This window comes from Agelaius phoeniceus, chromosome 4 (assembly GCF_051311805.1).
Source record: "Agelaius phoeniceus isolate bAgePho1 chromosome 4, bAgePho1.hap1, whole genome shotgun sequence".
Classification (NCBI taxonomy): Eukaryota; Metazoa; Chordata; class Aves; order Passeriformes; family Icteridae; genus Agelaius; species Agelaius phoeniceus.
Window position 1 is genome coordinate 14,359,178 of NC_135268.1, and position 27,970 is coordinate 14,387,147.

At 41.4% G+C, this 27,970-nt stretch overlaps 2 protein-coding genes across 5 annotated transcripts; both read left to right on the top strand.

Moving 5' to 3' along the window:
- The first annotated feature begins 425 nt into the window (after positions 1 to 425).
- On the top strand, positions 426 to 4,922 carry SPP1 (secreted phosphoprotein 1). The gene is made up of 7 exons (XM_054633732.2): positions 426 to 532; positions 1,772 to 1,838; positions 1,938 to 1,988; positions 2,885 to 2,989; positions 3,142 to 3,186; positions 3,451 to 3,708; positions 4,173 to 4,922. The coding sequence occupies exons 2-7, from the start codon at positions 1,785 to 1,787 to the stop codon at positions 4,680 to 4,682; spliced, it is 1,023 nt and encodes a 340-aa protein (XP_054489707.2). The 5' UTR covers positions 426 to 532; positions 1,772 to 1,784; the 3' UTR covers positions 4,683 to 4,922.
- A 275-nt stretch (positions 4,923 to 5,197) lies between these two features.
- On the top strand, positions 5,198 to 27,094 carry PKD2 (polycystin 2, transient receptor potential cation channel). 4 transcript variants are annotated; one of them, XM_054633042.2, is made up of 16 exons: positions 5,201 to 5,695; positions 10,748 to 10,861; positions 13,405 to 13,538; positions 13,898 to 14,148; positions 14,412 to 14,636; positions 15,561 to 15,789; positions 17,269 to 17,439; positions 17,850 to 18,031; positions 18,987 to 19,107; positions 20,937 to 21,035; positions 21,355 to 21,476; positions 22,144 to 22,261; positions 22,521 to 22,684; positions 23,457 to 23,604; positions 24,366 to 24,631; positions 24,746 to 27,094. In XM_054633042.2, exons 1-15 carry the CDS (start codon positions 5,302 to 5,304, stop codon positions 24,597 to 24,599), a joined length of 2,706 nt encoding a protein of 901 aa, XP_054489017.2. In that variant the 5' UTR covers positions 5,201 to 5,301; the 3' UTR covers positions 24,600 to 24,631; positions 24,746 to 27,094. The 4 variants fall into 4 exon arrangements, with proteins under 4 accessions (XP_077033046.1, XP_054489017.2, XP_054489016.2 ...); XM_077176931.1 differs by having other exon boundaries at positions 5,198 to 5,695; positions 22,524 to 22,684; positions 24,366 to 27,094; XM_054633041.2 differs by having other exon boundaries at positions 24,366 to 27,094.
- Positions 27,095 to 27,970: the final 876 nt, after the last annotated feature.

A 27,970-nucleotide genomic window follows, 5' to 3' on the forward strand; every position in this document is an offset into this window, starting at 1 on the left:
GAAAGTCTGCAATTCTGTGGAAACATTAACACATCTTTGGTGAATTTTATGTTCGGATTTATTTCTTCCAGCACACATTAGATATTCCTACCCCCTACAGAACAGGATAGAAAAGATTTCTGGAAAGCTGGGCTTTCTACAGAAGTAGAACAGGCATGCCCTGAAGCCCTCCTACATGATACCAAACAAACCCTGTGCATTCAACAGACCTGCTGGTTAATGATCTTGCTCATAAGTAATGTTTCAACCTTAGAATGATTTTTGTTTGCTTCAAAAGCCACAAAGCCAAGGAGGAAGTGTAGGAGAACGTGGGCAGGACAGTGGCCACAAGCCTCATGACCTCATCTTTTTCCGCCACACGGGGATTGGTGGCTGTGCTTGGGACAGAGTTTAAATTCCCAGAGCTCAGAGATGTCAGGCAGCAGGGGACGAGGGGAGAAAGGCAGAGCTGCTGGGAGCCAACTGTCTGGAGCTGCTGCTGGGATCCCTAAGAGTGCTCTTGTTGTGGCTGACTCCTTCAGCACCAAAAAAGGTAATTTTTTATTTCTTTTTTTACCTGACATGTCCCAGTCCATCTGCAGCTTTAGCCTAGGAAACACCGAGCAGATCTTTGAAAACTGCTTCACTGGGCAGGGATGTTTGATATTTCTCTGTGGAAAAAGGTGTGCTTTTATAGGAGCAAGGTTGTTTAGCAATGCCAGGTATTGCACATAATCACGGTTTTAAATTTGTGTACTGATAGATGTTGGGAGAAGGTTACTGAAAACCCTGCCACTGAATCATGCACCAGAAACTCAGAGCTAGTGCTTGAACACAGAAAGCTTTCTCCCTCCTGTAATCACTGCCTGCCAGTGTCCTTGTCTCTCCTGACAGGCTCATGGTTTGTGCTGCACAATCCTGTTTGATGGGACAGTGAATGGGATACACTTCTCTGTGAAACCTGAAATTGCAATACCTCTATTAGAGTGTCCTGTCTCAGGGCCAGCCTTACTAATGCATTTAAATGTCCCAAGCAGCTTTCTTTTCTGCTGTGATTTACCAAAATTCTGAATGACTCTTGTTCATCAGTAAATTGGTTTGAATTCTCAGTGATTTTCCTTATTCTGGGAACTGGTCAGTAAGCACTGAAGTTTACTGCAGCTCTCCTAATTTCAGCAGGAATCAGTTATTTATTAAATTGCTATGGGAGCAGCTATTTCACCTGATCTCTTGTTTGGAAAGACAGGTTATTTTGTTCTAACTTCTGGATGGGGAAATGTAGATCTATCCAAAAAGCAGTTTATGTTCATGTAAACTGACTTTACTCAGCAACTCAAGTTAATAACCCTAAAACCTAATTTCAAAATAGCTGACAAGACAATACAAATTGCTTGTCTTAACCTGCCTCTTTTTCAAAACAATTGTGTTAAATGAATGAAGATAAACCAAAGCTGGTATTTATAACAGTTTTTCACAGAGCTTTTCCTTTGCCTATGCAAGTCAGTAGACAACAGGAGTCAGTTCACCTTTTCAGTGTGGTTTTTCTCACCACTGCTCAGCTCTTTTTAGCATTCAGTTTCAAAATTCTTGTGGCTTTTTGAGTTGCTAAATCATTACAAGGTGGGTGGGAGGTGGTGATGGAGGATAGAAGAAATAAAATTAGCATGGGCAAGTGGAATCCATAGCAGGGACCTGGTCTTGGCATAGTTAAGTATACAAAGATAAAGGAAAAGCCTATAGTGTTTTTGTGGTATTTTACTTTATTGACTTACTGTTCCAAAATATTTTCTAGGTAAAATATCACAATGAAGGTGGTAGTTCTGTGTTTATGCCTTATCAGCATCACAGCTGCATGGCCAGTGAGTAAATCACAAACACTATCCCCAGCACTTGCATTATTTCCTTTGCACATCAGCGAGAAACACTGATAAATGTTTTTTCTCTTTTCTCCCTTCAAGGTGATTCAATCCAAGCAGCATGCCATTTCTGCCAGCTCCAAGGAAAAATATGTAAGGTCATTTTATCTTTCTGTTAATTTTCTTTGATAAGTACTTTTTGATTTTTGTTTCTTTGTTTGTTTTCCTCCAAAACACATTTTCTGGTACTTGTTCTATGATTGTAGATGCTTGCAGAACATGTCCTTACCTGGCTGTTATGAGCTAGTTTTAAAGCAGAGAGCCACTGATGTCCACAGACTTTTTCCTGTATCGTGTGTCTGTTGTGGACTTTCATTATTCTATCTCCAGACCAGCACTGGAAGTCTTTTTTCTTAATGAAAAATGTGTTAGCTGTTAATTAAAAAGAGAAAGGGACTGCAGTATGGCAAAATTACTATAACCCATATTCATTACTGTGGATCAGATGTCAATATTTGGTGTTGGAGGAGCACCTTAATCCAATATCCTATTTATTTTTTGAGTGATGTAAGTGAACTGCATTTAGTCTTGTTATATAGCTCTTTGATCCATTCCCCATTGCTAGCTGTTACCCTTGTAAAATCAGTTCTTGGCTCTGAGAGCCAACTACTGCATTTAGTTTAGAGTCTTCATGAGGTGGGAGATAAATCACCCTCCAGAGAGGGCCTAAGAATTAGAAGAAGCAATGATTGTTAGATATAACTCCAAATTAAACTCAATAAAAACAAGCTGGAGAAACTGATCTGAATTTGCCCAGGCTCTGCCAGTGAGAGAGGCACATCTCTCTATCTTATCTATCTATCAATGTTCATCTGGGATGATGGCTTGTTCTGAGTCCTCTTCCTACTGCAATGAACAGCTGAGGACACATCCCATACAGAAGGATTAGGTACTGCAGATGCCACATCTGCCTGAAAGAGCAGGTTGGGATGCAGCAGTTTTTCCTGCTCCTTTGAGGATTAACCCCTCCTTTTTATTTTTTCTTTAAGGACTCCAGGGGCCATCACTTGCATAAGTATCACAATGACTATGTGAATTCTCAGTCTCAGGAGAGTCAGCAGCACCCACAGAGTGACCTGGCATCATCTCAGCAGGTACAGACACCTAACTGGAAGAGAAAGCAGAGCATCTTTCCATGCCAATATTTGCAAGTTATGATTAAGTGCTTAAAGAATAGTCAACATGCTGATCAGCTCTACTGTATTGTGCCTTTGTGTACTAACATTGAGCTTTGTGTTGCTTTCAGACCCTTTACTCTTCAGAAGAAAGTGTGGATGTCCCAGAACAACTGGTAAGTTTTGAAGGACAGCATGTCTGTTGAATGCTGTAAGGCAGCCAGTGTGGAGCAGCTCTCATTTTCCTCACTCAAGTGTGGTTCTTGCAGTAACATCTCTCCTGAAATAAAACAAAGCTCCAGGCAGGGGGAGGTGAACTCAGTGCAGTGCCTGCACATAGCTCCTCAACAGTGCCTATGCCCTGGGCCAATAGGACAGGTACCAGTCTGCACCTCTCACATCCATGTTCATTTGCCTGATGTGTAATAAATGTTTTCCAGCACTTTCCTGATGTGTCAAGCAAGAGCCATGAAGATGTGGATGATGATGATGATGATGATGACAATGATTCCAATGACACGGATGAATCTGAAGAGGTTGTCACGATTTTCCCCACAGACATTCCAGTAACCGAACCATTCCCCACTTTCCCTTTCACCCGGGGAGACAATGCTGGCAGAGGTGACAGTGTGGCCTACAGGATGAGGGCAAAAGCTGCACTGTTGAAGTCTATCAAACTCCACAAAGCTACCAAAAAGGTGAATAGCATTGACCAGTGGTGCTCATGTCCTTGGAAATGGGGAGTGAGCTTGGAAATGGACATGGCATTTTGTTTCATAGGGGTTGGTTTTGAAAACTGATATGGGGAAAGTAGGCATAAGTGAAGGAATGCATTTCCTTTCTCTGGATACCACAGATGAGGGGTCTTGATGACTGCCAATGCACTGGGGCAGGAGTGCAGCTTGCTGATGCAAGCTGTGCAAAACAGCAGTTTGCACTGTCATGATTTACTTGCACACATGAAATCTGAGGCCAGGAGCAAATGAGAGTTTCTCATGTGAAAGGTTCATGTAACTCCATAAAACACCAGAGTATCTCCAGGCAGAGGTTCATCATGCAGGCTTTGAGCATCCCTGCAGTCCAAGCAGCCTGCATTAGTGCAGCACTTGATGAACCTCCTCCTCAGCAGTGACAATGGCTCTTATTCTGCTCTCTAACACAGCTCATCTACGATGCGACTGAGGAAGATGAGAGCGACATGGATGCAGACAGCCAGCGCTCTGTCTCCCGAGAGGATTCTGCTTCCCGCAGGTCCCTGAGGAAGCACGCCAGAGTCGTGGTATGGTCTGACCAGAGCCACGGGCGGGACAGCAGCGAGCACGACAGCGACCCGCATGACCGGAGCTTGGAAAACGACAGCAGGCCCAAATCCGACAGCCACGAGGCAGAAAGAGACAGTAGCAAGTCTGGTACGAGAGGGGACAACCTCTCGAGTGTGGAAAGCAGGGAGAGAGGGGACAGCCACCCGAGTGTAGAAAGCAGGGAGAGAGGGGACAGCCACCCGAGTGTGGAAAGCAGGGAGAGAGGGGACAGCCACCCGAGTGTGGAAAGCAGGGAGAGCTGGGACCGCGTGTCAGCTGAGCTCTCTGACCATATCAGCCGCCAAACGCTGCAAAGTGCCGAGGATTCTCAAGATCGTCACAGCATCGAAAGTAACGAAGTCACCCTTTAAAAGGAGATAAAAATAGTATTTCCCTTCTTTTCCAATCTCTACCTAAGGGAAGCAGGGAGTAGCTTCATTTCGGGGAACTGTTTGTTAATGTAGTTCGCGTGGTGACTTTTGGGGTTCGGGGCGGTGCATGGCCCCTGGGCTGTGCCGGCGGAGGCGGTGGGACACGGCGGGCGAGCGTCGCCTCTCGGGCACGCTGCTCTCTGCGCTGCCGAGCGGTGTTTTGCTGTAAATGGAATTAAATAAAAGCTCAAAACTCTGTACCTGCATTATTATTCACTGGGGCTTGGACCGAGCCGGGGGAGCTTTAATACTTCTTCTTAAAATGATGTGAAATGGCTGTTCCTCACAAATTTAACCAGTACAACCTCTTCGCGAGGCCTCCTCGTACTTTCGCCGAGGATGAGCGGGACTCCAAACACCCAGCGCCGGCCCCTGCACCGTTACCGCACGGGCGGTCTGGGCCAGCCCTGGAGAGTGGAGGGAGGCGTGGGAGGAGGCGAAGGACGGCGGGAAGGAGGTCCCGGCCGCCGCTCCCGCCGCGAGCCAGGGGGACTACATCTCCCTCTGTACCGCGGGCTTTCCGCCAGAGGGCGGGGAAGGGGCGGCAGCGGCGGGGCCGATGGCGGGCGGCGGCGGCTGCCGGCGCGGCCGGGAGCAGCTGGAGCTGGAGCGGCTGGGGCAGGCGGCGCGGGCCGGCTCCTGCCCGCCATCGCCGCCGCTCTCCGTCTGCTCGAGGCAGGCCTGGAGCCGGGACAACCCGGGCTTCGAGCCTGAGGAGGACGCGGCGGCGGCGGCGGCGGGGCCGGTGCTGGAGATGGACGTGGAGTGGGGCAGCGGAGCCGCGTCGTCGCTGGGCAGCGGCACGGGGGGCCCGGCGGGCGGCGGGCGGCGGGCGCGGCGGGGCCCCGCGGGGCGCGGCGGGGCCGAGGGGCCGGGCCGCCTCTCGGGGCCGCCCGACGGGGCCGCGCCCCGCAGAGCGGCCTGGGCCAAGCGCCTGGCGCGGAGACTGCGAGGTGAGAGGGCCCCGGCCGCGCACCCCGCACACTGACCCGGCTCCTCAGGCGCGGATGCCGCTTCCTGCGCGCTGTAGAGTTGTTTGTAGTCTCTCCTCTGTAGTTGCTTGTAGTCCTCCTTTCCCTCTGCCCGTGTCCTTTTCCATCCTCTGTCTCTATGTCCCCATCTCTTCGTGCACATCTGTCTTCCGATCCTCGTCCCGGTTATGGCCCCCAGCACACGCAGATGCACCCCCATCTCGCTTTCCCCACCTCTCTGCCTCCCAGGTCTTATTCCTGGCTGCTTTCCGTGTAAGACACTCCTGCACAGGGGAAGTTTAGGTTGGACATTAGGATGAATTTCTTCACAGAAAAGGTGGCATTGGAATGGAGGGCCCAGGGAGGTGGTGGAGTCATTGTCTCTGGAGGTGTTTAAGGAAAGACTAGATGTGGTGCTCGATGCCACGGTGAAATTGACATGGTGATGTTGGGTCATAGGTTGGACGTGATGATCTCCAGAGGTCTTTTCCAACCTTGGCTTTCTGCCCCACCACCAGGTCTTTGGAAGGTTGGGGCAGAATGCTTGTGCTTCTTTTTCAGCAATACCCCATTCTACAGAAGTGGTTAGGATGGGGTGGGATACTTAGAGTGGGCTGCTGGGAGGGTGTTTGATTCACTTTGCTTTTTCTGCAGTATTGTGCAGTGCCTTGGTGCTGCCCTTTACAGTCAAGTGCTGTCTGCTGTCACACAGCTGGTGACCAGGGACAGAGTTGGAAGCAAAACTGAGCACATATCATTTGAACATTTGAAGTGTCATTAAAAGCTTACTGCAGTAACTTCCTGCTGATCTCACCTTGTACAAGGTTGATTTGACAGCAGCAGAGAGAATGCTGGATGGAGAGTCCTTTGGATTTAAGGTTGTGAGAACACATTGAAAACCCTCCTTTCTTTTCAGAGAAGCTTAAAATGTCAGCTTCAAACTACAAGGATTTTAAACAGAGCGTTGGTTTAAGTGTCGGGTAAAATCTTTACTGCACGGGCGGTCCGGTTGCCACCAAGGCACTGCACAAAGCTGCAGAAAAAGCAAACCATATTTAGAAAATAAAGATTCTTCTTCTGAAATGTGGATTTTCTGAAGATAGTAGATAGTACTACTGTTACTGGCTGCCACGGCATCAATGGAACTATGAAAACAAGCTTGACTTTAAGGAAGGATTTGTACCTTCTCTGATTTTCATGTGCATTCAAAGATTGTTTGCTGTAATGATTTCTCTAGCTTTGGCTGTATTGCACCAAAAGAAATCCCTCTTGTACATTGCAATATCTTAGTGGTATGCAAGTCAGACTTGCAGAGATTATGGAATAGAGCATGTTTTCTTTTTAGCAGATTTTATTGGGAACTTGTTCAATGACCCAAGTCACTTCATAACAAGAAACCAGAATAACCAGGAAAAACTACCAGTAATAATTGTGTTGTGCATGAATTGGCACTGTGCTGTTTGGAGTCTCCAGTAGAGTGTTTGTTTTAGTCCATTGCTGAGATGTACAATTGCCTAGGAAAAGAGCTGCTTCACATGGAGAAAGTTAAGTCCTTTTAAAAAAAGTTTTACAAAGTTTTTATACTTCAGATGCTCCCTTCATCTTAGTTGTTGCCAAGAAGGAGCCTCCTGTGCATATTTTCAACTGTGGTGAAAAATAGCAATGTTTGTACATGAGGCGAATGTGAGTGACCTGGTGGTGACCTGGCAGGTGTTGCTCCTGTTCCATCTCTGTTGTGATTTGTGCAGTAGTACTGAAAACAGTTTCTGTTGATTCCTGACCTCCTTCTATAGGCAGTGTAGCTAAAGTTACTGTAGTCGACAGATCCTTTTCTGGCTCTTTGATGAGAATGTTGCCATAAATTCCTGGGCACAGTAAATGTCTGGGTGAGACTTCGGTACTCTGGAGGTGCTGCAGGGTGCTGTACTTCTGTGGAATAGGTAACCCCTTATCTGAAGAATGTGATCCCTGTGCTGCACAGTTTAAAGGGCTGATTGCAAGCCTGACATATTATTGGGCACTCCAAGGATAACTGCAGGTTTACTATGGTGAAGAATACTCCACGGTTCTTTAGATATTCCATGGATATCCATGAGTATCTTTTGAAGACTGGAAATGGTGCATTCAATTTTATTTCAAGGACTACAGGGAAGTTGGCATAGATTTATTTAATAGAATTGCATCTCACTAGACGGAATTCAACAAGAGCGAACAATCCTTTGGATATCACAAGTGATAGAGTCACCATGGCAAAAAAGATTCCACTTAGTATTGAAGGATGTTCAATGACAGATTGCACTTTACTTGCCATGAGTTATGAAAGAAAAATGCAGAGAGGATTTAAAGTATTGGGATTTTACTAATTGCTGTAACAGGAGTTACTAAGTGAATAGAACCAGCTATCAGTAGCTGAGGTTCTTTATGTGGATTCTGTTCAGATTCTAACATGAATGTTTGTGAAGTGCCTTTAGTTCCTCTAGTTTTACAAATCTCTTCAGCAAATATCCCAGATGCTGAGACAAGAGGGACTGATTATTCTACTCTGTTAAGGAGGAAGTTACCAGAAGTTGTGATGGGTAAAAACAAGGTGTATTTCCAGAGCCAGCCTGGAAAGGTAGCCCTGCCTTGTAGAGCTGTACTTGGTCACCCAGTGCTGCCATGTCCTCATGTCTGTCATCACTGATGTGTGTTGGGCATTTCTTGAAAGGTTTTCTTAGTTATTGTTATATAAAGGTACAAAATACCCGTCCCAGTCATTCATTAATTGATACTTTCATGAAGACTGCTACATACAGAATGAGTATGAGCAACTGCTAGTTGCAGATTTATTTGATAAAAATACACAGATTATGTCAAAAAGTTGATGAATATCAAATGTATATAAGAAAACAAAACAGTTTTGTTGTTTGCAGCAGATGTAAAATCCAGCACTGCTTACCTCTACTATGTTTGATGCATCTAAATCAATATTCTAACAAGGGAAAAAGGGGAATAATATATTTATATTGCAAAAATGTTACAGCTAATGAAAGCTCCAAGCTAGCTCATTAAGCACAAAAATCATTGTGTGATCCCTGGTGCTGTTTAGTTGGATTTTTTCTTTGCTGTAACTTTCTGTTCTTTGCTGACTTGATTCCTAATGCTAGTCTAATATGACAGAGTTTGAGTTTGGAAACTTTCTGCTTCTGCTCACCACATATCTTATTGGTGAGTAATTGCTGACAGCCGGGACTTGGCTTTCTTGCCAGCTTAGCTCACTGGCTTTTCCAGCCTTTTCTTCCTCTCTTCCATAATACCTTCCTGCCTTTATTATGAAGGTTGATAGTGCAACATAGTGCTGTGCTAGAGGCTGAATTTATTGTTATTATTATTAGTGACTCAGTAAATGTTCTTGGATTTGTGTTTTTGTCCTCAAGAATGACGTAATGGGGAGGATTTGGCATTCAGTGTAGTAAAGTTGCAGTCTTTATCTGCACATTTTCAAACTTGGCCTTAAAGAACAGCTTTGGAAAAGCTCTCCTATTTGGGGGCTGACACTAGGGAAGGCCCTAAGTTACCAATTAAACCATGTGAACAGAGATTAATGCTTAAACTGTGCTTGCTGTGCCCATGCAAGAGAGGTTTCCAGGTTTATGTCACAACTTAAAAATGTGGTAGCTGAAAGGCTACAAGAAACATCTAAGACATTTTTTTCTCATTTATGCAAGTAGAGGTAAGAGCTTCCTTATTCCCATCTCTGTTAGCAAACAAAGGTGTGCAGCAGGCAGCTTAGCCCGTTGTCTTAGCCTTACAGCAGTGGTTGCAGATTGACTGAGCTCATGCTTCATTGTCAGGTTTATGATGCATTTTGGCTGTCCCTTGTTACTGTTCCATTTCAAATTACTCTGGTATGTTTGATGGACCCAGGATTTTTCCTAGGGAGTTTAAGGTTACTACATTTCCATCTACTGAGAAGGTAAAGGATGTTTTGAAAGGTTAGCTGTTTAAAACACCTGAAAAGGATGGAAGTTTACTGCAGTTCTGTAGGAGTGAATTTTTAGTTTTAAATGCTTTTTCACTGATCAGAAACTGAGGTCAAATTGCCTTGCTTTAGGTTTAAATGTAGAGAAGCTCCATGAAGGGAACAGTCTGAGCAACAGCAGCTGTTCCCAGCTTTTTTTCTATTCTGTACTAGGCATAGGAAATAAGGATGGTGATTGTTAACTGCATTTTGTTTCGAGGTGGTTGTTCCTCTTAAAAGACTCTATTTAAAAGATCCTTTTGCTTTTTTGTTACCCACTTGGAAGAGATCACCAAAGTTGAATAGCTTCTCTCCCTGTCTTTTTGGGAATGTCAAGCATTATGTGAAATGAGGACCAGGCAGAAACCATTCAGCTGATGCAGTTGCTCAAGCTGACAGCTAGACTGTGCAGCAATTGCTCATTTAGGCTGCTACTGATGTTTAATTGATAACTCTTTGTTGTGCAGGGAAAGAAACCATGCAGAAATGCTCACCAACATCCCTGCTGTGTCCCCTGCCTATCTGAGAGAGGAAGGTTATCATACGGTGTTTTAAAAATAAATTTGACTCAAGTATCCTCCTTTCATGTAGAAAGTTAAGACTGCTTCTAAAGGCCCATGAATCATGAATGTGAATTTTCATTCATTGAACAATGATTTGCATGTTCAAAAGATAACATACCAAAGCACTGCATTTCCATTTCTTGAAGGATGGCTGTCTGTGCATGTCTCTGTATGCTTGTGTCTGTTTTTATACCGTATGGTTCTAAGCAACAGTATTTCTGCAAATCTTCTAAAGATTCTGTTAGAGTTCTGCTGAACTGTTCCTAAATTATTATGGTATCTCACTGATAGTTAATACTGCCTCAGGCCCCAATCTGTCTGCAAACAAAGCTTGTCTTTCTTAAACTTAAAATCCATAGGAGAACTTGCAGCAATGACAAAGGTTAAGCTTTCAACACCACTTACTATGTCACTTGTGTATGTGTACCAGACATCTGTGCACATCATTATATATATCTTTTTCCTTTTAAGGTCTGTGGGGGACAAGACTCATGGAAGAGAGCAACACCAGCAGAGAGCAGTACTTGAAAAGTATTTTACGGGAGCTGATCACATACATGGTTTTCCTCGTGGTCCTTTGTGTCTGTAAGTACTATTCAGCACCAGTGCATCCAGTTCTGTACTACCTGCTTGTTGTGATTCCAGAAAGGAGGTTGTTTGATGTGGGAGAATAAATAGAGAGGTAGGCAAATACTTGGAATCAAATATTTCTCTTTTTTCTGCGCATGGGCTGTTGCTTGAGACTGTAAATACAACAACTTTCTGCATCTTAACAAGCTTAGAATCTTCAGGTAGGATGATAATAGACTTATTCTTTGTTTTTAGAGAGCATTTTTTTATTGCAGTACCACATTGCAGTGTAATACTTCTGCTACACTTTTTGAAATCACTGAGAAGAAATGGTAAATGAAGAGGAGGAGTTAGCCATCCAGGACAAATAATTGAATCACCACATTTGAAGTTCATTAGCAAGGTTATATACAGATCACAGCTGGAGACTTCTGTGGTTTGTGCCATTTGTTGTCTTGATACCATATGAAGTATCATAACACTAAAGAACACAGAACATAGTAATATTAAATTTACAATGCAAGAAAGAACTTCTTGTGGAGTTACAAAATATCTGTTTTATTTGTTTGCTAGGGAGAAAACCAACAAAATTGCACATTAAGTTAGTGTATCTTTAGAAAGCCAGTATGTTTCAAGTCTCTAGTTTTTAGTGTGAGCAGTTCTGCCCTAAATGGCTGAAATGCTGGTGATGACTCTTGAGTTGCCATTTACGATCAGTTTTAATACAACAAAGTGATGTTTTAAATTTTTGTGAGAGGGAATCTCAGAGTGGAAAAGCAAAGGCAAAACTACACTGGTAGACTGTCTCTGAGAGCAAGTCTGCTCTGCTTGAACGTAACAGAATTACTAAAAAGCCCAAATTTTATACTATTGACACAACTGTTTTGATGTTGTACTGCAGGCATGTTTATATATTAAATATCATGGTTTTTTCCTTCCTGAGTAATTTAAGATGCTTAGAGAAGGTTTATGAACAAAGCAGTGCAAGGGTGCTTGTGGCTGGCACACTGTAGCACCAGGAGAAGTGTTGCAGTGAGGGGTCTGCTTTAAAGTGAGATTTGTTTCAGCAGGAGAAGTTTGACTCTTAAAAAGCTGTTAACTGTTTGTTTTGCTACAGAAAAAGATTTTTGCTAACAGAATAAAGGAAAAATGTAGTGTGTTAAATATCTGGAGATATTGCTAACTTATTAGTATTTTTTAAGTATCCTTTTTATTTTTCACATAAGCAATAACTGGAGGTCAGTCTGGTCTGTGGCTTGGCATGCCCTAGGAGAGTGCTTCCCACTGCAGGCTAAATGCTGTGAGCATTTCTTGTTCTCTTGTTGTTTGGAGAGTAATGTTTAGAGAGAATCCAGGTATTGCACAGTCATATGATATATTCCATGTGCACAGCAGAACTCTATTAAAAATAGTTTTTGCTCTCTGGTTGTTAAGGGAAGCAAAAAATTTATAAATTTTATACAATTACCAAAACTGACAGTGATTGTTCAGTGTAGGCCTAATCTTTCAGATTCCTCTGAGTTTTAGCCATAGAGTGGTTCAAGTATTTACAGGTGGTAACAATACCTATTGGCAGTGGAGAGACAGGGGCATCTGAGCTTGGATCAGAAGCCAATTTTATTGAGAATATAAGGCATTTATATATGGTTTTACTGGTATGGCACTTCATTAAGGTTCTATTTTTGGTAACAATTTCCCATTGGTTGCACATTCTTCATGACATCACATCACCTGGTAACATTATCTTATCACAAAAGTTTCACAACATGTCTCTTGCTCACTTCTTGCCCAGGGAGAATTTATCTGTGTTTGTCTCTCCCAAGGCTTCTGCTTGATCAGGCCTAGGATATCAGGCTCCTTTATCAGTTCCATTGTACTCTGTTTTATTCCACATAAATACCCATGCCAAAGACTATTTCCTCAACCCATCTTAGTTTTGTACATCATTTTATAATTTATGCTCTGTGGCCCTCAGCCATACCTTTGGCCCTGTGTGAGGAAAAGGAGTAATACAGTCATTTATTTTCTGTGGGGAGTTTCTCTTAAAGGCACTGCACATCTGTACTGGATGTTCATTGCTTAATCCGTGTCATTCCCAGTGCCCTGCAGTATCCTGGTTGACTGTCATTATCTGCTCAAGCAGAGCATAGTTGTCCTGAGGTCTTTGTGCCATCTGTGCCAGTTCTCCATGCATGCCTTGGATAGCACAAGCCACCTGAAAAGGCCCCGCCTGCCTCTCTTCAGGCTGCTGAATTGTGCCTTTTTTTTCCTTGAGGTTTACTTTGGTAGAAGCATTAATAATAGAATGAGATGTGGAAAGGAGAAGAGAGTATTATAAATTGATTGATCAGTCTACCTTCACTGCTTTTTGTATTTTAATCACAGTTGACAGATAAATGCTGCTTGGTCTGGATTTTGTTTTGGAGCTTAATAGTTCCACTACAAAATCTGTACAAATTCAACCTGATGCATTCAAAACAAATAAAGGCTTTTGTTGTTTTTTTTTTTCCTCTGTCTTTCATTCCTTTATCTCTCACTCCTTACCAAACCTTCTGCAGTGACTTATGGGACAGTGAGTTCCAGTATGTACTATTATACAAGGGTTATGTCACAGCTCTTCCTGGAAACACCTGTGTCAAAAACAGAGAAAACTGATTTCAAAACTTTGTCCACAATGGATGACTTCTGGAAGGTAATCTAAACCCAAGTTTTTATATCTCTGTTGCTGTGGTTCACTGGTATTGTCATGAACCTTAAATTTAACCTTTAGAATCTTTTTTCCTAACGTGGTCATGCTTGTGCATGAAAATCTATGTGCACAATGTCAAAGCTATGGAACAAAGTAGGCCTTTAATATGTGAAAAATTTAGAGCTCAAATAATGTTGGTGGGGCAGGGTAGGGCAAGTTTGTGGGATGTCTTTGGAGGGCAGGTAATAGTAAAGTCTTATGTCAGAGAAATTATTAACTGCAATTCTAACACTTCTGTGGAATGAAGATCTACAAAAACAGTGCTGGCAGCATGCAAACTGAAGTTCTGTCATCCTCCTCAGTTCACAGAAGGCCCTTTGTTGGATGGTCTTTACTGGGAAATGTGGTACAACAACAAAACCATGGCAGAAAACAAAAGCTTCATTTATTATGAGAACCTGCTCCTAGGAGTGCCTCGCATTCGGCAGCTGAAAGTCAGAAACGGTTCGTGCTCCATACCTGAAGATTTAAAGGAGGAAATCAAAGACTGTTATGATGTCTATTCTGTAGCTAATGAAGATACTGCTCCTTTTGGACTCCGGAATGGAACTGCGTACGTAGCGTTCCTGTAGATACATACTCATTTTTTATATACTTGTCAACCATTTTCTATCTTAATTTTATGGTGTTAGTCAAAGGAACTTTGTAACTTCTTTCTCAGAGGTTACATCAAAACTTTGTAGCAAGGACCCCCCCGAATTAAAGTATATTTAATAGCTAATGCATGTTTTTTGGTCAGGTTTTGTTGGTGTCTGTTTTATTCATTGTAAGTTGAAAGTGGAAAGACCAACGTGCTCTCTTTCACTTCTGAACTAGCTGGACATACACCAATGAGAAGGATTTGAATGGCAGCAGCCACTGGGGCTTGATTGCCACATACAGCGGGGCTGGTTATTACCAAGACCTCTCGAGGACCAGAGAAGTGACAGCTCTGCAGATTGCAAGCCTGAAGGAGAACCTGTGGCTGGACAGAGGGACCAGAGCAGCCTTCATTGATTTCTCTGTGTACAATGCAAACATCAACCTGTTCTGCGTGATCAGGTATGAACAGAACCACAACAGTGTTCAGTTGCACAGTGTGGGTTGTAGACCTGGGGTTTTCTTGTGGTGGCTTTGTTTTGGGGACATAGGTGTATCGGTGATATTTTTGCCTGATGTCCTGGAGAAATGATGAGGACCCTCCATGGATATCAGAAGACTAATTAATTAATTTATTATACTATATTATTCTATATTATATTACACTATATTACATCTAAACTGAATCTGCACAAGCACCCAACTGCACGGAATCTTGTGACTGTCTGCTGACTGACAGTCTGCACGTTTGCTTGGCCCTGATAGGCCAAGGGAACAAAACACCATCACTTTGGGTAAACAATTTCCATATTGCATTCTACTTTGGCACAACACAGGAGCAGCGAATGAGATAAGAATTGTTTTGATCATTCTTTTCTCTGCTTCTCTCACTGCTTCTCTCAGGTTCAGAGAATGTGAATCCCACATAGGTGAGTGTATGTTTTGTGTAAAAGAGACAGACAACTGAAGTGCCATACCTCCCTGTCAAAGAAGTGACACTCCTCATGGAGTCTGTCCTGGCTTTCCTGGTGACACAATGCCTTGGGTGCAGTTTGCAGGAGACCTTTCTAGAGAGTTGGCATATACAAGTAAATACATGGGTATAGAGCATCAGGCTTTGGTTTAGACAGAATGAAACAGGCAGAGATGAAAACAAATCTTTCAGTCTCTGTTTCCTCACCGTTCCTGAAAGGCTTTGAGTTTTAGCCAAAAGTGAGTGTGGTTACGTTTACAACTTTTGTGTGGTGTGAAAAATCAGAATCATATGTGGGTTAGTTTCTATTATTTAGATAATTATACAAATAAACCCAAGTGTCCTTTAGTAGTGCTTTTCATCAGTTCATGTTAAATTAAATTCTTTTTTTCTTTGCCTTTTTTTAAATGCAGGTTGCTAATAGAGTTTCCAGCCACTGGAGGCCTGGTTACATCTTGGCACTTTCAGCCTGTGAGGCTGATTCATTACATCTCCACTTTTGATTTTTTCCTGGCAGCCTGTGAAATGTCCTTCTGTCTTTTTGTTCTGTATTATATGGTGGAAGAGGTCTTAGAAATTCGCATTCATAGACTGCGCTACTTCAGAAGTGTTTGGAATTGCCTTGATATCCTTATCATTGTGGTAAGCAACCTTTGTAATCAGGCTAAAATTGCTTTCTAAAGTGCACTTTGTGGGAGACATGAATTACTCAGTGTTCCTGTTGTGGTTTTAAAGTACAGGACCATCATTAGGAAGGATACTTCCAGACTATTAGGCTATTCAGTCTGAATATGACAATTTTAGTCTGTGTTGCAATGTTGGTATGTTTCACAAAGTTGGTTGTTCTGTCTTCAGTGCTTTCAGCCTGGTGCAAAGGTAGAGTATTTGTCCATCATGCATTTTCAGTTTTTGTTTATACAGACTTTTACTGAAGGCGACAAACTTTCCCTCCCATCTACATATCTGGTACAGACTATTGCACAGGCTTTCAAATAAGAAGATCATCTGCTTTAAAGAAGTGATTTACATTTCAAGGAATGGGACTTGGATTTGAATATGTTTGCAAAGAACCACAAGGAGATTTATCTTGGTATTAAATACTCACCAGCTAATACCAAGTTTGAAGAAGTGCCTCAGAATTGTAGAGTGCTAGCAGCTGTCTAGGTTAAGTGGACAGTGTTGCACATTAGTAATCCTAGTGTGCCAGAAAATATGAGCTTTGGATATAAAGCTGCATAATATAATTCTCTCTGGACTCAGATCAAGCTGTGCTTACCAAAAGTATACAAAGCCAGAAATGCTGAAACAGTTCCAGCCCCATACTTGTTTTGTATCTTCAGGCTTGGATTAATCAGAGGTTTCAAGTATTGAAGCCAGTATTTGTAATCCAGGGAAATATTACTTGCATCATAGTGCTTTGTAAATGAAGGGCTGCTTAGGAGGATGTTTACATGAACTGTGTGCTGTTTTTTACACTTAAAGGTTGGGCAGGGAAAAAATGCTTTGCTGTTACAGTCAGTGAAGAGTATTCAAGTGTGAGTGTAAAATTCAGTTCACACAAGAGGTCAGAATTCTATGTTTATGCGTTGCCTGAGGGCATTGTTTAAATGTAGGATTATGTACTTATGACTCTCTATATGTGGTGAAGTGTTCACATACAGTAATGAAGAGCACATTTGCAGAAGTGAAAGCAAGAAAACTGTGGTAAAACTGCAGCTTCTCTGCTGTTGCTTGTTCTGGGCAATACTGCTCAGTCTGTGCTCTAGAGAAACTGTAGTACCTTTTTGGCTACTGCTGTCTTTCTGTTCTGTGTTCTTTTTCACCTTTGTCTGTTTGAGTTGTCATATTCTCTTCCTTACATTTTCTTCTCTGCGACAACATCACTTCTGTAATCCTGCTAGGTGCCACTGTCATCTTGTTCTTCACAAACAGTGGCAAGGAAATGACTTTTAAATCTTCTTACTCCCAGACTTTTTGTCTGTTGTCCAGGACTATAATGGTTTTATTGTGAAATGCATGAAGTTCTGCATATCTTAACTTTATCTGACATAAATGTCTCAAACAATTTGTTTTAAAACCCTAATTACTTTTTGTAAATTTGTGTGTTTCTTTTGTCCTCAGCTGTCTGTGGTAGCTATAGGAATTAACATCTATAGGACATCAGCTGTCGATATGCTTCTGAAGAAGCTGCTGGAAGATCAGAACTCATTCCCCAATTTCGAACCCTTAGCATATTGGCAAATGCAGTTTAACAACATTGCTGCAGTCACTGTGTTTTTTGTCTGGATTAAGGTAATTCAAGACACACATCTTTATTCTACCATTAGAATGTAAGCAGTATTCTGAGTTTCATGAGACACATTATTTTAGGTTTACTCATGTTTCTCTCAAAGTCAATCATGTGAGAAAGTCAGAACAGTGATAACTTCTTGCAGATGAAAACCTAAGTTGTAATTTGCTACAGGTGTAGTCAGCTCTTGTTTCGGTCTAGAAAAAGTAGTCAGTCCTTGTGTTTTGTCAGCAGACATGTTAAGAAATGTTTTTATTATTCCTCAATTGATAAGTCAGTAATTCTTACTGGGTACTGCTTTGTCTCTAGCCATGTTCAAGACATCTCATGTAAAAGAGTGGAGAGCAATTATGTTAAGAAATTGTCTTCCTTCACTTTTCAGCTTTTTTCTTTGTTTTTTTTCTTTTAACAGCTTTTCAAATTTGTTAACTTCAACAGAACGATGAGTCAGTTATCCACCACAATGTCTCGCTGTGTCAAGGATGTAATTGGCTTTGCCATTATGTTTTTTATTATTTTCTTAGCATATGCTCAGTTGGCCTATCTTGTCTTTGGCACTCAAATTGATGACTTCAGCACTTTCCAAGATTGCATGTAAGTACAGGTATAAAACATGGAAAGAAGATTTTGATGCATTGGTGAATCAGTTACTTTATCAGAGGCAAATCCTGTGATGTCCATCTAAGCAGATAAGTTGCAGGCACACTGCTGTTGATATAACCTGATAGAAAACACATTTTTATAACATTTTTATCTCTGTGTTATTGCTGTCAGAGCAGTAAGCTAAAAATGGCAGGGCTGGGTTGGTGTGATATGATTTTTACAGGGGTTGGTTACATTCCTAGATAAAACAATGACTCCATGTTCAGTGGTTAAATGCTTATTGAAATACTGGATGCATAATAAGGTTGTGTTCCTGATAGTGTTCATAGTTGCTTGACTCAGAGTCCATCTTAGACAACCACAAAATTTATAAGTATCAGGAATCCAGGAGAGAGAGAGAGGACTTAATATAAGATTGCTAATCAATTTTTCCTTGATTGATTTGGTGCAACACAACCTGATTGTAACTGAGGAAATTAATAGGTTGCTCAGTCACTGATTTCCCCTGCTCCCTTACACTGGGGCAGTGTTGCAAGGAGTTTCTTGCAGAGAAGTGAAGGAACTGGAAATATGCTGGTGGTACCATAAATTACCAAGCTTCTTCCAGCTTAGAGAGAGAGGGTTGGGGTTGTATGTGTGTGGGGAAGATGGGAGTGGGTCTAAGAGCTTCACAGTAGTAATTGTTAGTTTGCTCTGCTTCCTGTTGTGACCAAAAAGGAGAAATAACCCCCATGGTTTTGTTCTGTGTGTGGCACCTGACTGTGAGTTGGGTTATGCCTATAAGATGTGCTTGATGAATTGTTTTTGAAGACCCTGAGAAAGTGTTACAAGAGTGCAGATCTCTCTGCAGCCTATCAGTCACACTGCTAGAATAAAATAGTTTGAAAATCATCGCACAGCTCCAGTAATATTTTCTTCAACTCCTGGATGTGTTTTGTTTTTTAAGATTTACTCAATTCCGCATAATTTTGGGAGACTTCAACTTCACAGAGGTTGAAGAAGCTAATCGAATTTTGGGACCTGTTTATTTCACTACATTTGTGTTCTTTATGTTCTTCATTCTTTTGGTATGTACACTTTGTTTATATGGGGTGTGTCAGTGGCTGTTTTTGCATTACTTGTCCTTTGATTCCTCCTGCTACTTTTGGGGCTTTTTCTGGTAATGATGAGTGTACGGTCCATGAAGGGGCCTGATTGCTGCATGGCTGGTCACTACACTCTTTCCTGTTTTTCCTCATTTAAAATTGATTTGCATAGTATATTTTTTGTCATTCTCATGTAGTGATCCACATTTTTAATTTATTATTATTATTATTAATTTTATTTCTAAAATCTGAATAGTGCCTGGTTGTCAGATACAGCAAGGCTGTCTCTTTTGGTGAAAAGTAGCTGTACTGTTCCATGCAGTCTCTTGATTCATAAAGTGCTCTAATGTGTGGCTGGCTGGGTTTACAACAGCTTTGTTCTTGCATGCCACACACAGCTTTGCCTGCTGCAAGAGCATGGTTCTTCAGCAGTTCTGTATCATCATAATTTTTAGTGTTATTTAGTGACCCTCATACTTAGTGCAGCTTTTTGTTACTGTTTGAGATGAGGAGGAATGGCATTCAGATTTTATTTGTGGGAAAATACTTTGTCTTGGATGAAGTTCACTGATAAGGATGCAGAGAATTTTAAATCTTTTGTGAGGAATTTAAGTGTTTGGTGAGATGGACCAGGATTCAATGGGAAAATAACAAATGTGTCACTATGTACCAAAGGTTCACATAAAGCAGGTTTCCTATTTGCTTTGTAGCACCTAAAGTGTTCCAGACGAACAGTCTAGTGTCCAGCAAGGGAAAGAAATCTCTTTTTTCTAAGGGGCAACAGAAAAGCACTGAAAGGTGAAGTCAGAGCAGGTTATCCAAAATACTCACTATAATTTGTGTGGTTTTTAATATCATTTTGTCTGAATGAAATGTTGATGCAAGTCCCTTGAGACCAGTTTGAGACCTGGAAATTCAGTTAGGGAAGATGGGCAGAAAGCACCCACTCTTAAAGCTGGGCAAAATAGCAGCAGAAAATAGCACAACAGTGAATTGTCAAGTTACCTCTTACTTCTCTGGTGTTGGGCATGAATGCATAAAGATACGGCACTGAAATATTGTTCCAAAGCATGTTTTTTTAAGTCCATGAGGAAACAGAGGATAACATTGCCTTTCTACATTGAGCATGCCAGTAAATTGAGTAACTCTTCTTGAATATGCCATTTGTAATTCAGTCATTCAAATTCAATTTACTCCATGTCTAGCAGGAGCCTTTCAGCAATGACAGCATGGTTTGATTAAGTTACATGCTTGGCACAGAGTTAGCAAGACCAATATTTTCTCCTTTCTCTGTACAAGAAAGAGCTCTTTCCAGAGCTGGTGCCATAAATGCCAAGGGCCTGATTTTAAGCTTTTTGATTTTATCTTTAGTTTGAAATGCAAGCAGAGCTGTAACTAGATAAGAACGTTTGTTTTGTGCTGATTATTACAGGATGAGTAGTTAACTTGATTCTTCAGGCATTTTTGTTGCCAGCCGTTTTGCCTGGATTAATTCACAGCTGTTACCTGTGTAAGTTTTGCTTTGCAGGGTTTACTGCCACTGCTGTGTGTAGCTGTGAACTGTCTCTGGAAAGGAATTCTTCAGTTCTGTTAATAACCAGTGATGTTGATTAAAATTTGTTATATTGCAGCACATCATATTTCAATATCAAGCTCTGGATGTTAGTTTCATTTTAAACAGATCATCATTTTCTTCTGGCCTTTTGAAACAAAATCCATGTTAAGGTCTGCAGCACAAGGTCATAGGATTAGTAGGGCTCAGTCCTGTTGAAATTTGAAATTTCAACATTTTTGTTTTCTCTTATGAACAGAACATGTTTTTGGCCATTATCAATGATACCTACTCTGAAGTCAAATCAGATATGGCACAGCAGAAGGCAGAAATGGAATTGTCTGACCTTATCAGGAAGGTAAATGCTTTGTTTGTTTGACATCTTATTTGTCACATCTGAACTTATTTCATAAAATACTATATAAACTGTACAAAGTAAAGCTGGCAGCAGCTGGTGAGAGTACACATCTCAGTTAAAATAAATTAATCTGAGCTGAGTGTAAATTAAATGAGTGAAAACTTCCCATCACAATGTATTTCAGTCATCTGAGACTTTGCCTTGAATGATCACACTGAACACACTGAATGAGATTATACAGTAGCTGATTTCTGTAATCAATAAACTTACTAGAAATCTCGTTTCATGAGAAACAACAGAATTTTACTTTCTCTTTTAGGGCTACAACAAAGCCATGATCAAACTTAAATTGAAGAAAACTACTGTTGATGACATTTCAGAAAGTCTGAGACAAGGTGGAGGAAAACTCAATTTTGATGAACTCCGGCAGGATCTCAAAGGGTAAGGGAGTTGTTACTTCTTATCTTGAATAGTATACCCAGGGACTTGTGATGCTAACTTTTTGGTGTGATTTTCCTCTAGCAGAAGCACACTAATGTGGATAAAGACACACACCAGAGTGTTTTTCTCTGCATTATGGCTGGTGTTGGCATCGCATACCAGAGAAAGGTTTTTGGGGCTCTGGGGCCCAACCTCCTTGAATTTCTGTGTTTTGGGGAGAAAAACACAGAAATCTCTGAACAAGAGATTTCTCCTCAGAAATCTCTTCAGAAATGACAGAAACATTACCATTTCTCCTCAGAAATGACAGAAACATTACCATTTCCTCAAAGGTCTCCTCAGAGACCTTTGAGGAAATGGTAATGTTTCTGTCAGACTACTGCAGGAGTTTGTGGACAGTCAGGAGTCCAAGGCAAGGGTACAAATCAAGGAGATATAGAAGGGAGTTGTGAAGGAGAAGTGTTCAATGTCGGGAAGATTGATGCTTTAACTAATGAAGAATAAGGACTGAGGGGTTTTTATCAGTGTTGTGAATCTATAGGCAACACTGGGATGTCTTTGTCTTGAGGATGAAAGTCTATTTGAAGTGAAATATTTTCTAATACACAGAGTTCTTTCAGCATCTGAAAAATGGAAAGTGAAGGAACTGCTTTTACTGCCTTTTCAGGAAGGGGCACACGGATGCAGAGATTGAAGCAATATTTACCAAATATGATCAGGATGGGGACCAGGAATTGACAGAGCATGAACATCAGCAGATGAGAGATGACCTGGAGAAAGAGAGGGTGAGCTCAGCATTAGGAGTGGGATGCTGCCAGCATTGTCTGCCAGTCTGCTCCCTGTGCTGGTTTCCTGCCTCAGAAAAATCCTCTTTTCTCCCTTCACTTTTGCTGTCATTCCTGGCTGGCTGAGCAGAACTGTAAAAAGGCACAGGGGAATTGATAGAGGACAGGAGCTCTTTGACCTTGACACCACCATCCCCCATGTACAGGTGAAGGTTTTTTACGTCTTCTCTCTCTCTCTCTGGCTTTTGTTTTCACAAAGGAGGATCTGGACCTGGATAGGAGCTCTCTACCACGTCCTCTGAGCAGCCGCAGCTTCCCCCGGAGCTTGGATGACTCTGAGGAGGATGAGGATGAAGACAGTGGACACAGCTCCAGGAGGAGGGGCAGCAGCTCTAGTGGGGTTTCCTATGAAGAGTTCCAAGTGTAAGTTTATCCTTCTGAGGGGGACAAATCTGCATGTTGAGTTTTGGTTTGTTTTTTTTTTTTTTTATTGTGGGTTTTCTTCTTTGTGTTATATAGTACTCTCTCCTTGATATTAATCAAATTATTTTTAAAAGCAAGTGTTAGGATTTTGTTGTGCATAAGTCATTCCTCTTAGTAGCTTTCAAATAATATCTGAACTGGAAGTGCCTTAGAGAGCCTCATGGGAGTTGGTTAGAATATAGAAAATCAGAATAAACAAAAAAAAAACAGCAACAAAACCCCTGCCCTTAAAACCATGTCACTGAAAAGTCAGAGAAAAGGGTCATGTTACAATAATGCCAGAAAATACTTTTGTGGTTTTTTAAGTAGTAAATCCTTGAGTTTATTTTAAGTTCAGTGAGAGCTTTAATGGTTGTTTCTGATAAGATTTAAGTTACTCATGAGTGTGTATTTTGTCTGAAGTGATAGAACTCCATATTAATTAATTACAGCAACACTGGCTGAATAAAGAATTACATAACTGGAACCAACAAATTTCCATGATGATGGCCTAAGAGCAGTGAAAGCAGAGTGCAAGATGTACTTTTTTCCCCCATGTGCTTTGCCCCTGTTTTACTTGCTTGCTCTGGTATACCTTATCCCTCCTGGATGGTAGGTTTGTGGGAAGTCAGAGGCGTGCTTGGATAACAGTGATGTCTCAGGTGTTGACATGCTAGAACAGTGCTGACTGGGCAATGTCCGAGTCACTGAAGCTCCCACTTGTTGCCCCCAGACTCATGAGGAGGGTGGATCGCATGGAGCATTCCATTGGCAGTATCGTCTCCAAGATCGATGCTGTTATTGTGAAGCTGGAAGCCATGGAGAGGGCCAAGCTAAAAAGGAGAGATGTGTTGGGAAGGCTGTTGGATGGAGTGACAGAGGTAAGAAACTCTCTGTGATCTGGTCACAACCTGAATGTCTTCCTTTCTGTTGGCAGTTCTTCCTACTGCCTGGCTTGGCAGGATTGAAGGAGTGGTGGTAAAGAGGAGGTGGTTTCTTTGGCAGTAGGTGAATGATTTCAGTTAGGTGTTAGGAAAACATGAAATTTAAAATATGAAATTTTGGGAACATGATTCAAGATTCAGATATGACAACATGTCTTACAGCAGCCCTGTGTCACCATTTAAACCTGTGATCTGGAGAGCAGTGGTGTTCAGTAGTTGCTGAAGCAGCCCCTCCATCCCTTGGTGTCTGTTGGGATTAATACAGTATTTTTTTGTGGACTAGTCTGTTAGAGTCTATGGGATCCAGCCCAGTCTGCTCTTATTCTCTTTTGTTACTTCTGGGACTGTGTGTGGCAGGTGGGGGAGGTCACTTCTGTCAGGAGGGTTACCTGAGACTTCTGCTGCTTCCCCTTTCACTCTCTCTTTCCTTGAGGGCCCTTTGGAAATGGCCAGTGGGAGAAATGTGTTATTTCTGTAGATGCTAATATCTGCGAAGTGGAATATAAGTTGTGCATCTAGGTGGCAACCTGGGCATTTAATTTCATCCCTGGAAATAAAACAGTTTGCTGTGGGAGCTGTATCCCCGTTAGCCTATGGAAGTACTCAAGTGGTATAAGAATTTCTTGTGGTTGTATAGGGTTTTGCCTAGACTTAGTTTGGAAGCTGCACTTCCAGCTTGTGTCTTTTAATGTGTTTAGGATGAAAGGCTGGGCCGGAACAGTGAAATCCACAGGGAACAAATGGAGCAGCTGGTGCGAGAGGAGCTGGAGCGCTGGGAGTCGGACGACACGGCCTCTCAAATGAGCCATCGGCTGGGAACGCCGCTGGGACTGAACGGCCAGCCGCGCTCCAGGAACTCGCGGCCGTCTTCTTCCCAGTCAGATGGTGTTGATGCAGGAGCAGGAAACGGGGGGAACAACATCCATGTGTAGCTTGAGCTTTGTAGGTGATTCCCAGGTTTCAGGTCAGTATTCAGTCAGCAAATTCCCCAGCATGAGGGGATCGTTCTGATCAGACCCCTGAGGCCATCTTTCACTGGTGGGAAAAAGTAAATATTCACTCCATAAATCATTTTCAGGCCTGCGTAAGCCATGTGTAATGCCAGCAGTGAGAGCGTGTCACCCTTGGAAACAAAAATGCTGGAAACTGAATGGATAGCAAGTGGGAAAACATCTACCAGGACAGAAATCTGATTCCATAAAAATATTATTGGGAACACTTGCACAAGGGCAGCAAGCTTCAGACGAAATAATGTGCAGTGGCTGACATACTAAGAGGCTATTAATTTTCTGCTTCCTCTTGGAAACTACAATTTTTAAAGGCTTTCAAAAGCAAATTTTAAAATAATATGGCATCAGTTTGTCTTATTCATTATAACAGCTGACAGATGAAACAGCACTTTTTAAAAAAAATATGAGTTTCTACTTGTCTTTCTGAGTTATTCTTGGTACACTTAGTATTTTACTTAATTTAAAATATTTTTTCCTGTTTTGAGAGGTACATTTCTTTAAGCAGAAGAAAGTGCACTTAGTTTGTACAATTGTAAATTGCATCATTCTGTGGTAGAAACTGAATGCATTATAAGTAGCATTTAGCAAGAAATATTTGAGAACTTCCTCTTCACACCCAACTAACATAATAATTTTCAGCTAAGTTGCAAAGTGCCCGTTTTTTAAAGCTATCTTTTAATGATTTAAGTGTTTCTAGGATAAACATTCCAGAGGTTCTTAGATAAGTACAGCTACTTTGCAGAAAATACATTATTTAAAAGCACACAAAATTGAAAACCACTGAGTTTTCCTAGGGTGTGACAGGGAAAGGGGCAGAGAAGTTTCTGACAGTTGGGAAAATCTGATCTTGTGCCATGTGAAGTTCTAATCACATCTCAACTATGTGGTCTGTATTTACATTTAACTAAACTGCTTGTGAAATGGTTAGCTACATTTCTACATAGACTTTTCTGCCGAGGTGCAACACAGGATTCCTTTGGGAAGGTGTTTATATTACAATCGCTGATTTTTAGTATTTTTAGTATTCCCTCTGCTCTGTGTCATGGAAGCTTTATTTTTGAAAGGACATGCAACGCTGAAATTCTGTTGGTTTCCTATAGAGAGCGCCGAGGCAGCGTTTGCAGTTTTGCCTAGGAATGTATCTCCATATGTGGCATGCTGGTTTAGGAGGAAGGCAGTCAGTTGTGCTTTTTTCCTGAAGATGGCAGTGTTCTGGTGTTTAAAGACTGAGAGCTGGTGAAAAAGAGAATGGAAAGCTACATAATCAACCACATCTTAGCTATTAGTAGCGTATGCAGAGGAGAAAAGGCCAGTTTAACAAAGTATAAGTGGCACGTGTTATGTTGGTGCCTTCTGTTTCAACAAGCAGTTAGTACCTCTTCATTCTTGTGGGAGTGCTGCTTAGGCAAAGCTTCCATGTTCCATACCTTCTTGCAATGGCATTGCCTGGATGTGTGGAGTGCCTTTCCTCTAACCAGGGAACTTGCTAAAACTAAATAGAATTCACACCTTTCCATTTTTGATTTTATGAGAAACCATATGCACAGAAACCTAATTAATGTAAGCTGGTAGAGGACAAAATTCAGTACTGGAATTTCTTAGTAGCTGTGTCTTGGGAACAGAATTATGTAGGAGAACAGGTTGTGGTCCTTGTATGGGTTATTTGGTCCTGTATTGGGAAGAAATTCATACCCTTTCACAAGAGTCCTCATGAACTTGCGAAAACAGTGCAGAGCATAGTGGGGGTAGGGCATTTGTGTAGGGTGAGGGCATTCAGATTAAAGTCTCACTTGCTTTGATTGAAGGGTTTTACACCTCAGAAGCCTTTCTGAGGGAAGCTTTTCAGTGTTGAACTGCATTTCTGACTGTAAACAGACCAAAGAGAAACACCAGCTGTACTCATGGCCATCAGGTGTGCAAGGAAAATAGAAAATACTATACCAAAGCAATTTAAATATACAGAGCCTTGTCTTTATATTAATATCCAAAACGTGTCTTTCAAAATGTAAATTCAGTCACTCAGTTCACCTTTCATTTGTACTATATGTTTATTATGAAAATGTTTGCATTAATATCTGTATTTGTTGGGGTATATTTCTGTAACATGTCGTTACTTGATAACAAACTTCATCTTGAAGTGCAGTAAGTTTCCATGGGGTACCCATGTGCGTGGACAGTGGGCCTTGCAGTAAGTGCATTGCCACTTGATAAATGTTACAAACATTTTATATATTGATGCATTTTTCAGTTTTAGATTATAATATCATTTGTCACTTACTAAAAAGGTACAGTTTTTTGCATAGTAATGTACAGTGTTTGGTCTTATTAGGAAGCTGTTAATTATGCAAGTCTTCTACAATGATCAAGAATGAGCACTTTATTTCCTAATAAACATTTTATATAACCTACAAAGCAAATATTGTGCCTACACTTGGTTTGTTTATAATGGAACATGAAGAATCCTGCATTTTATTTGTGTTACTTTTAGCTCATATCCTATTCTCAGATTACGTAATAAAGGGAGTAGAGGGTGTAAATGAACGCAGTGGACTGGGCTGATCCTACTGATTCATTGCCAAGCAGTCCTTTTTTAACACTTTATTTCAGATCTGTGTTTCTCCAAATGCACAGGTCTGCTCTCTGCTACTTCAGGCAGCAGCTCCCACTGCTAGTAACTGTCTACTCATTAATTGCTGTGTAATTTAAGTGTTTTTTTTTCTCTATTCCCCCTTCCCTCCCCCCCTTCTTTCAGGAGAGAATACTACAGCATCTGGAGGGTTTGAACAGAGCTTGGAAAACCCAGGCTGTCATTTAAAACCCATGGTTCTCCCTGGACAGCTTTATTAATGAAACTGTATTAAGGAAAATGGAATTATTAATACATCTCAATCTTTAGTGAAATACATACATACTGAATTTATTAAGTATATTAAGCCTTTAGTAAGTGCACTATAAAAGTCACAGTGTGTGGGGAGTGGGAACTTTATTTATTTATCTATTTATTTATTTAATATTGTGTGTATGCTGTAATATTGCTGATTTTGGAAGATTTCTTCAGGAAGTGCAGTTTGAGGTGCATATTTGGAATAAGAGCTTTTTGGAGTAATTCTTCCATGTCCACAGGCATTACTTGGATGTCTTGTATAGTCCAAGTAAATCCAAACAAGAAGAAAAATTTGGTCAAAAAACTGAGGAAAAGGGGACCTTTATGATTAAAGGTCTGCAAGAAATTGTCACTTGTATAACAAGGACTTCCAGGTTTTAAGCACTGATCATGCAAAATAGGTACAGAA